The following is a 10,760-nucleotide window of genomic DNA, read 5'->3' as shown; positions in this document are numbered from 1 at the left end:
AGCGGCTGGTGGGCACTCAGCTGGCATCGGGCCCAGGGGGAGGGGTCGGGAAGCTGGCCTGCCTGCCCCAAACCTTTCCCTGAGGCCTTCGGAATTTGTAAACAACAGTGATTACACCCATTACGACAGCCAAGTAAGAACGACCTCAAGTTCCTGAAGATGAGACAGGATTGAGCCTAGATGTGGACTTGACCTCCTGGTACAGAATTCCCAAAGCCAAGCCCAGGCGTTCAGAAAGCTTTGGGGGTCCCCGGGTGGGCTGGGAACGCTACCCGGGGGCCCGAGATGGGGAGGCTTCAGAGTCGCTGCCGGAGGGGACAGAGCTGGACAAAAATGGGGGGATCTCACCAAACCACACCGCCCTTCCTTCGGGTGCCTTCCTGAGGGGAGAAGGCAGCTAAAGCGAGTGGAAGGGCAGGGCGCTGGACGCGGGGACTGGGACACGCGGGGACATGCTATGGGACTCTCAACTCCAGAGAGCCGGGCAGAGGGGACCTGACGACCCAGGGCGTTGCCTGGGGCCGAGGAAGCTCAGGTTCCTCAGGCCCTGAAGCGGGTTTGGGAACAGATTTGGGCTTGTGACTCAGCACCTGGTTTCAGATTTCCCAAGCTTTCGTTTTATAGACTTCACTGCGGTGGGCCGTGGTGTGTGAGCCTGCTCCCTTCACTTACTCTCCCCTTGTCCAGAGGTGACGTTTCCAGATGTTTCCAGGAAACCATTAAAAGAATGAAACATCTCTACCTGCACGCCCTCGATCACCGTGCATTGAAATGGTAGCCTTCCCCCAACTGACCGGTTCTGACAGACGTCATACAGAACGGGCCTTCCCAGTGGGGAGTGTGCCGGCGTGGCGTGGCGTGGCGTGGCATGGCGTGGCCGCTGCTTGCTTGTTTGTGTGTCCCAGGCCGTGCCCTGAGCATGGGCCTGAGGGGCTGTGTGTGGGGTGGGGGGTCGGGGGGCTGTTATCTTAGGCTGGCCCCTACAGTGTGTGGGCAGGGGGATGGTGGAAGAGCTTCTCTCCATGGCTCGGTGTCAATGGCACTCCAGAAAGAGTTCAGGCATCCAGAGAGTGAGTGGCCCGCGGCCTGGAGTTGGAGGTGAGTGGTGGATACTGAACGGAGGCACCTTCGGAATCCCGGGTTCCCGCTGTCGAGGGACAAGGGTCCCCAAGCTGCCACCTCCTTCCCGCCTGGGCTCCCTGCAGCTCAGGGCCAAAGAGCAGAGCGGCGGGCTCCACGGCCTGGGGATGCAGCCGGCCCTGGCCTCGTGCTCGCGCCAAGCCGGGCTCACCTGGGTCAGGGAGGCCTGGTGCTGACTTCCAAAAAGAGCTTTGTGAGGGCTGGCCCTCCGGGGGGTCCCAGAAGCCTGCAGACCACCCGGTCAGTGACGGACATTTGTGTTATCTCCACATGTGCCAAAGCTTCCGGGAAAACGGGAAAACCAAAAGCAGAAAAACAAAACAAAAGCAAACCGACTTTCCAACTTCGTGAGCCACGCCACGAGGACAGAGCTTGGCCCCGTGGGCCACACACATTCCTTTCCCTCCGTGGGCATCGCTCGCCCTCCCCATTTCAAGAGCTGCAAACACAAACTTTTCTAGCACATTCCAAGGTGTTTCAGAGGGAGACTGAGCCCAGCCAAGAAGTGGGTGCAGGGTTAGCCGTCTGCCCGACCTTTCACCTTTGCACTGGATTGGTCCGAGAGCCCCACCAGTGAGATCGCTGTTGCAGGAGGGCCGTTTATAGGAGACCAGCCAAGCACAGGGGACCTGGGGCCCCAGAGGGGGGCATGTTCTCTGACAAGGCCGAGGCCCTCAGGTGGCGCCCCCATCTCACACGGTGGCCCCTCCGGCAACACGTTTATAAGGGGGGCTCATAGGGGGGTCGCCCACCTGGGGGAGGGCAGTGTTTCAAATGCACTGTGTGTGGGTGGGATTTTCAGGAATGAGGCTGCAGCCTACAGTGCCGTCTCCACGGGGAAGCTCCCCAGGGGAGTTGTGGGGGCAAGACCCAGACTCTGGCCAGCGGGAACCCACAGGAGACACTGTGTTTGCCACAGTCTCCCCGAGACTCAAAGTCACCCTTGGGCTCAAGAAAAAGCAGGAGACCTCTGTCCACAGATGCGTGGGAAAGGAGCGCAGGCCACACCCAGGGGGCCGCCCGGCTGGGCTCGCACACCAGCTTTTCGTTTCCAGACCCCCGGGGACCTCGTCCGTCGGTTCCCGAGCTCCGCACTTACAGACGCACACACGTGGTAGGGATACATCCCTTTAATTTCTGGAACTGGAAAATGTCTTTAATTCGATCTACGCTTATATAACACAAAGATGGCCAAGACCCCGCCGCCCACCCGATCGGAGCTCAGGCCCGTGCGTGTGCAGCCGGCTACATAAGTACGCACACGGCTCTTAGGTAGCATCCTCAGACAACCAATCCAGAAAAGATAGTATTTATGTGTGTGTATATATATCTATGTATATAAGTATGTATACAAAACCACGACATTCTTCACCGTGGCCCAAGACACTAGACCGCGCGTCTGGCGCCATCACCAGACGGCTAGCGAAGGCAGGGCGTGTCCCTTGCGGGCCTGTTTGGGTGGGTCGAGGCTGTCCCCCGGACGGATGGCGACGAGATGCCGGGTCACCAGAAGGAGTGTGCTCACTCATGGGGCTGCATTTCCAGTATATACGCTCGAACACGCCTGCGGGTTTGGGTGTGTGCCTGCGTGTGAGACGGTGTGTGGCGTGTGCGTGAGTTTGCACAGTAGAAAACACCGGTTGATTCCATTCATACTAAGCATGTTAAATAAGTCGGGTTTGTCACCGATAACACTTATTTTTAAAAAGGAACATTGAAGATATTCAAAAATTGCTACAGTACAAAAAAGTGTGTGTGTGTGTGTGTGTGTGTATCTTTATAGATTTATATACATCGAGATTAACCAGAAATAGCGACTCTACCGGAAGAGACTCCCACCCCTGTTTTCTGGGAGACGTCTACGCGTGGCTCTCTCGGCTTCGGCGTGAAGCCACGTCTTCCGGGTCCGTACATGGCACATGTGGTATTATTGGCACAGGTTCAGAATCGCGGCACAAATCCCAGGCGTCCCTGTCGCGGCGTCCGCGTCCCTCGCCGTCTCCAGGTCCTCGCTTGCGTCCCTCGCTGCCGTTCTCCCGAGCGCACGGAGGAGGCAGGCCCCCATAGGCGCGAGCATCTTTATAAAAATATATTTGGCCTATAGCGTCCTGCTCCGAGTTCCCCACCGGCAAAGAGAAGTGGTAGGTGCGGGGACCTCCCCCTTAGAGAGTTTAGTTTTAGGTTTTTGTAATTGAGTTGAATTTTGTACAGGTTCACCAACGGAATCCTGTTCGGAAAGAAAACAAGAAGAGATTACGTGGCAGCAAACCGAGGGCAGGGTGAGTCTGTGAGGCCACTCAGAGCCTCCGCAACCAAAGCCCAGCCACTGGGCTCCCAGCTAACTGACACCAACATGTCCTCAGCACGGAAGGGTGTCCCACGGTGCCCAGACACACACCCCGGGGACCCCAGGGCAGGCAGCAGGCCCAGGACCTGGTGTCAGTCACGGTCATTGATGGAGAAGCCGTTTCCGCCCCTGCACCGGGAGCGGGGGCTGGGGTCGCCAGGCCCACAGGGACCCCTGCCCATCTGGGGTCTCGGGGACGGAGGTGGCGCCCCCGTCACTGCCTCACCTTGCCTTCTCCCTCCAAATGTCACCTGTCACCTGTGTGGTGGCCCTGCAGGATCACCCTCTCTGCTGGGACACCCGGTCAGACCGCCCTGGGGACTGTGCTCTAACTGTGACCCACTCCTACCCACCTCCTCCAATTTCTAGGATTTGAGGGGAGTGGTGGTTGGAAAAGTGAAGTAATTAAAACAGAGAGAAAGGTCCGTTTGGCATGTCTACCTTCACTCAGATTTTCTGAGCGTTAAAATGTGTGGAGACCATCGCTGCCGAGTCCCACTTCGGCAAGGTCCCTGAGGAGTCCGACCCACAGGGACAGAGAGTAGATGGGGAGCCAGGGGTTGGGGGTGGGGACGGGAGGTTGGTGTGCAATGGGGCAGAGTTCCAGTCCGGGGAGGTGGAAAGTTCCAGAGGGGACGGTGGTGACGCCACTGAGCTGGGCACTTAAAACTGGTCAGGAGGGTCAGTTTTATGTTTCCTACATCTTACCACAACCTTAACACATTAAAAAAAATTAAAAGCTGGTCCTGATGAGCATCCAGCCAGTTCCGGTGACCGGGGCTGCCTCTGGTTTTAGCTGTTGTCCATGGTCCCAGCAGGGTGACCAGCGGCACCCTGTCCTTGCATGGCCACTGCCCTAAGAAGGGAGCTTCCCAAGGGAGCCACTGCCCAGGCTCACTTCCGACCTTGACCAGGTGACAGGGGCTGCTCCCGCACGTCCCCTCGGCTAGCTGTCCCTTGGGGGTTTTCCGTGCCAATGTCGCTGTGCACTTTCCTGCTTAAAAATCCTCATTGCTTTTCAGATGCCAGCTCCTGGGTCCTTCCAGACATGACTGACCCCACCCCTCCCCTCACCTCTCCATCGTCTGCCGCCTCCCACATGCCCGACGGCACCCAGACTGCAGACCTCACGTGGCTGTGGACAGTCCTTCGTGGACATAGCCCCTTCCCTACACACAGGCTCCATTTCATTTCGGTCTGTTAGTGAGTCCGGTTCTACGACTTCTTGGCTATAGGAGGAGCGGCAGTGGTTTCTATCTGGGTGTGTGTCACCCATGCGTCACCCCAGGCGTCACGGGGTGCCTGCCGGGCCCACCTTTGGGTCGTCCGGTTCCAGCTGTGTGCCTGGCTCAGAGAGGGAGATCCGTGCCAGGTGAGAGTGGCCTTGGCCACAGCCCCTGCCTGCAGGTGGGTGCTGGAGGGGGGTGGGCAGGTGTCAAGGATCGATGGACAGAGGGCCTCCCAGGGGGATGACCGATGGCAATGGGGGACGGGAGCCTCTTGCTAACCCACAGGAGTCTGCCTCTACCCAGCGTCTCAGAGACAAAGAGAGAGGCGGAGCCCCATGCCTGAGCCTTGACCTGCCATTCTGAGAGCAGTGCTGGGAAGCCGTGCTGTGGCACAGCACATGCGAGTGGCCGCTGCCCGGACCACCCGCCCAGCCAGCTGTGGGCAGAGGGAGAGGAAGGGAGAGAAAGAGAGAGAAACATCGGTCAGCCACCTCCCACATGCACCCTGACTGGGGACCAAACCCGCAACCCAGGAAAATGCTAAATTTCAGTCAGAAATTAGTGAAAATCTTCAGTTAGAAGATAGCTTGAGGGCCCATGGACTTCGAGGAAAGAACACCTCACTTAGGCTGTATACAGGCTTCCTGGAGGCGGCCTTGGGTGTCTGAGAAACACCTGCTTCGATTGTCCATTACTGTGCTCTTCTTGCTTTGGGGGGACAGCCATCTGTCTCCTTGAACCCACCGATGCCGGATTAAGAGACTTCCGGCCAAGACGGAGGCGTAGGGAAACACTCTTTGCCTCTGTGCACAAGTACAGCAAAAATTACAACTGGACTACAAAACAAGCACCATCCGGATTCATCGGAAAATCGAGCTGTGTGGAAGTCGGACAAGCAAGGAGTCCGAGAAGCCACAGTCATCCAGCCAGGTGCCTTTTCTGCAATAGGCCACGCTGCTAAGACAGGAAGTCAAAGCAGCTCTACCTAATACACAGAAACAAACACATGGGGAGGCTGCCAAGTTGAGGAGACAAAGAAACATGGCCCAAATAAAAGAACAAGACTCCAGGAAGAGAACTAAATGCAATGGAGATAAGCAGCCTATCAGATACAGAGCTCAAGACACTGGCGATCAGGATGCTCGCAGAACTCACTGGGTACGGCAACAGCACAAAAAAGACCCAGGCAGAAATGAAGGTTGCATTAAGTGGAATAAAGAAAAACCCACAAGCAACCAACAATAGAGGGGATGAAGCCAAGATTCCAACAACAGTTTGGAACATAAGGGAGAAATACGCATTCAACCAGAACAGCAGGAAGACATAAGAATTCAAAAAAACGAGAATAGAATAAGGAGCCTCTCGGACATTTCCAAATGTACCAGCCTCTGAATCACAAGGGTGCTGGAAGGAAAAGAGGAAGAGCAAGAAATTGAAAAGTTATTTGAAAAAATAATGAAAGAAATCTCCCCTAATTTGGTGAAGGAAACAGACATACACGTCCAGGAAGCACAGAGAGTCCCAAACAATTTGGACCCAAAGAGGACCACACCAGGACACGTCATAATTAAACTGACAAAGTTTCAAGATAAAGAGAGAATCTTAGAAACAGCAAGAGAAAAGGAGACAGTTACCTACAAAGGAGTGTTCATACGACTGTCAGCTGATTTCTCAAAAGAAACCTTGCAGGCAAGAAGGGGCTGGAAAGAAGTATTCAAAGTCATGAAAAGCGAGGACCTACAGCCAAGATTGCTCCACCCAGCAAAGCTGTCATTTAGAATGGAAGGGCAGATAAAGACCTTCCCAGGCAAGGTAAAGCTAAAGGAGTTCATCATCACCAAACCCTTATTATATGAAATGTTAAAGGGACTTATTTAAGAAAAAGAAGAAGATCAAAACTATGTACAGTAAAATGGTAACAAACTATCAACAACTGAATCTAAAAAACAAACTAGGCAAACAACCGGAACGGGAACAGAATCACAGAAATGGAGATCACGTGGAGGGTGATCAGTGGGGAGAGGGAGAATGGGGGGAAGTGCAGGGTTTAAGAGGCATAACTGGTAGGTGTGAAATAGACAGGGGGAGTTAAGAATAGTATGGGAGATGGAGAAGCCAAAGAACTTACATGCACGACCCATGGGCGTACACTAAGGGGGGACTGCTGCAAGGAATGGGGGTACCAGGTGGAGGGAAGCAAAGGGGGAAAAATTGGAACAACTGTAATAGCAAAATCAATAAAATACATTTTTTTTTAAAAAAAAGAGCAACGCTGGATTCCTGCAGAGATGGATGGGTTCCCCGAGTCACCCCAACAGGGAGGAAGGGGCCGAGGCTGCCTCCCATCCAGGCCCGCCCTACATTTCTGCCCAAACCCTGCTGCTTGTCTTCGGCTCCTGGGGGGAGTCTGATTTTTCTGCTCTGAAGGCTGTCAGCTGGGCACAGACCTCAGGAGGGTGGGAGAGGGACGTGCACCTGCCCAGTGGGAGAGAGACGCCGAGAGCCCGGGAAGGCCTGGCTGGGGGACACCCAGGAAGGCGTCCACACACGGCTCCTGGTCAGAAAAGGAGGCCATGTGTTGCCTGCTGGTCTGAGCTGGGGATCCAGGTCAATTCTGACTTTGGGGAAACTAGTGGCCCCTGCTGCCTGGAAGGGGGTCTTGGCTCGCCGGGCCCCACTGGCTGCAAGCCACACGGTGGGTTGTGAGCTTCATGAGCAGAGTCTGCTTTTGCAAAACCAAGAGCCCAGAGTCACCCTGGAGCACTGTGGCCACCGGCTAGCCTCTCCCCACCCGAGAGGGCCGCTGTCCCGAGGACTCCCCTTGTGCCAGGTAGTTTTCCTTGGTTCTCAGCTCAGACTGATGGTTTCCAGAAGCGTCTGCATGTTGCTTTGGAAAAAGCGTCCCTTCGAATGACAAAAGCTGGTGATTCTGTTTGTGTGGTTTTTTAGAACAAAGCGGTGAGGCTCAGGTGCTTTTCCTGTTTTCTTATTATTCTGTCCTCAGCGTGCTGTTGAAAATAGTAATTCCGCATGATGGATGCCTTCATTACGTCTCCGGCTCCGTTTGGGATGAAGTGGCCTTGGCCAGCGGAAAGATCTGGGCGCTGGTGAGCTTTTTTGAAGTTTACTTGTACAAAAAATGACAGGCAATTAGCCCACCAGCCAGCGGCAGGCGTGTCTGAGGTCACTCCGCTGGCAGGGGGAAGGCCACCGACTTCACTGTGCCTTGTCCTGGGCATTCGGTGGGCTACACCATGGAGGCAGCTATGCGGCCAGGCTCTGCTGGAATCCACCTCAGAGGCTCAGTCCAGGGGCCCAGCGAACGCTGCTCCGGCTGGGACGCCCGCCCGCCCGCCCGCCTGCGGGGGAGGCAAACTTGGCCGCGTCTGGGTCCCAGACGGGCACACGGGTTAGCGCGAGCAGACCAGGCGGCGTGGTGACAAACGGATACAGCGTCATCAGAAACACATTTGCAGAGGCTTAGCAGCTATGCCACAGATAAATGTCACCGCCGGCTCTCAGGCCTTAATTAAATGTTTCAGTGTTAATTGCTATTTATTTAAGGGGTAATAAGGACCCTGGTGAATGGGAGAGATCTTCCTGGTTATCCTCTGCTCGCGCTCATGTCCAGGCATTAATTACGAGACTCGGGGACACGGAGCCTCCTCGTGTTTTCCTCCCCACGAGTGATAAATGGTCTGCCCGACACACGGCCACAGAATCTTTAAACGTCTATCAGGGGCTAACAAGGCGGTGCGTGGAGCCCTCCCGGTCTTCGCCCTCTGCCTGGCGTCCACAGGCGCGGTGGCTAGGCGTGGCCGGGTGCCAGCAAGTCCCAAGGGCTCTTCTCACCTCCCCAGCCATCCACCTGGATCCTCTGTCTACCTGGATCTGCCACGAGCCAGTCCAGGTCTTCAGACATGGAGGGACCCCTCCCTCTGTAAGCAGGTTCCCAAGACGGCTCTCCGGGCACAGCAGGAGGAGGCTGGGGCACAGCTCGAAGGTGGGGCCTAGATGCCTTGCCCTCTGGGAGCCTGATGGCCTGGGGCTGATCAGCTCCACCTCTTACAGCTGGATGGGCCTTGGGCACACAGCCTAACCCCTCCAGGTCTCCCTTTCTCATCTGCAGATGGGGTTGCTGGGAGGACTGAACTTGAACGAGTTCCTAGACGTCGGAGTCCTCCCACGTGATGCCATTTGAACGTCTGCATTAGGGAAGTGTCCTGTGGTGGGGCTACCCGAGGCCAAAGTCATGTCTGCCAAAGGTGGGCCCTCAGGCCTTGGAGGAGGAAGGGAGCAGAGGTCTTGGACGCACGGGCCGGCATCGCCCAGGTGTGATGTTCTCATTGCCCTTCAGGAATCCTAACAGAAGATGCCGGCCATCGCGGGGCCGGCCTACGGAGGCTTCACGCAGAGACAGGTGCAACCTCCTCTGCTAATGAGTAAGGTCCCCTTTGCCAGTCTGGCTGCAGCAAAGGGAGTGCCCTGTGGCCTTGATGAGGTGTCTCCTCGAGGGGGACAAAGGCACAGGCTTCTGACGGCCGGGTCATGCCCGGCGCACCTGGCCCTTGACTATGGGGACAGAATGCACCTTGCCTGCCTTCTGCACAATCTCGGCGAAGGTGCTGGGAGGGGGCTCGCCTTCCATTCTAACCTAATTACATGTCTTCGCCCGTTGGCTGAACATAACGCTAAGCAGGTCGTTTTGGCTTCGGGACAGGAAGGGAGGGCTGGAGATTTAATTTGGAGCAAACACGCTATTCATTAGGACCTGGACCAGGAACTGACCAATCCATTCCTACTTCTGAGGGCAGCTGGCCGCTCGGGCCCCAGCTAAGGGCTGTGAGCTGAGTCCTCAGCATCCCGTGAGGGCCCGAGAAGACCCCTCCCTGCCTCGGGCCCTGTCCCCCACTCTGACAATGGCTTTGCCCGTTCAGTCCCCATAGCAGAAGGTGAGCAGAGAGAGAAAACACACTATTGACAACCATCCTAGAAATCGGGGTCCCTGCTCAAGGAAGGGATCTGACCTCACGTCCAGAAGGAGTATATGGGGGGAAGCTGCTTTCTCTGGATGAGCAAAATGGGGATCCTTAGAAAAACAAGCACCCCAAAGAAAAGCAAATTTAAAAGACCCTGAGCCCGGGGTTGCCTACACTGGCTGTGCCCGGCAAGTGCAGCCAGGGGGCCGAGACGCTGAGCTGTCGGGGCGCTCTGCACGAGAAAGGAGGCAATTTGACATCAGCGCTGAAGTTAATACCCTTGAAAGGAAGGCGAATGTTCCTGACCAGCAGAGCGTGGGAAGTCCGTCCTGCTCTGGTACCGGGCCCACTTCAAATTAGTTGATGTCTTCTTTCTTTGTCATTTTCCTTCTTATCTCCTATTTTAATATTTCAAATTTTTATTACAATTCCGCCCAGCCGCCGCCTGGACCGCTGGCTTCCGGGACTGGTTTTTCCTGCCCTTCAGGCCTGCTAACAGTGGCCTTCCCTGGGGACGGAGACACGCTGACAGACACGACCCCAGGTCCAAGTCAGGGTGCCTGAGTACCGGTCACTCCCTGCACTGGGATGTGGGGGCATTTCTAACAGGTGCGGCAGAGAGTGCATCAGCCCACCCCCCACCCCAGCTTTGCTCAGAAAGGTGATGACGCTGGAATTCCACCCCGGGTGTGGCCACGCAGGAAGGGCCCCTCGCTCTCCCAGAGGGAGAACAGGGCAGGGGGATAGAGGCGACAGGGGAGGAGAGTCAAGTTCGCAAGGAGGGGTACGTACCATGAAACAGACACGTGGCGTCTGGCCTGCCCCCAGGAGGTAAAAAGACTTCGGCCAGTCAGCAGGAGATCTCAAACCACTTCTCAGACACGAAGGCCACGGGGATGAGGTGCCGGTCGGAAGAGGAGGGCCTGCAGGGGGCGGGAGGGCGGGCTGGCACGGCCACTCCAGACCAGCGGCTGGCCACACGGGCCTGCCGCAGGAACCGGCTTCTCCAGACACAAAGAAGCCGCCCCCCAACCCCGCCCAGGAAGGTGGTGCTTAGCTAGGACC

General features: G+C 56.2%; 1 protein-coding gene across 1 annotated transcript in view; it reads right to left on the bottom strand.

The window, feature by feature from the left end:
* Positions 1–2,322: 2,322 nt before the first annotated feature.
* AJAP1 (adherens junctions associated protein 1) overlaps positions 2,323–10,760 on the bottom strand; it is an 84,918-nt gene continuing 76,480 nt past the window's right edge. The window contains exons 5-6 of the mRNA XM_053920612.2: positions 10,488–10,618; positions 2,323–3,367 (exon numbers count right to left, since the gene is read on the bottom strand). Of these exons, the coding sequence (XP_053776587.1) occupies positions 10,546–10,618 (73 nt within the window). The 3' untranslated portion in view covers positions 2,323–3,367; positions 10,488–10,545. The remainder of the gene's footprint in view (positions 3,368–10,487; positions 10,619–10,760) is intronic.

Source organism: Desmodus rotundus, chromosome 3 (assembly GCF_022682495.2).
Source record: "Desmodus rotundus isolate HL8 chromosome 3, HLdesRot8A.1, whole genome shotgun sequence".
Lineage (NCBI taxonomy): Eukaryota > Metazoa > Chordata > Mammalia > Chiroptera > Phyllostomidae > Desmodus > Desmodus rotundus.
Note: the sequence above shows the minus strand (reverse complement) of the source record. Positions and strands in the feature narration are given on the sequence as shown.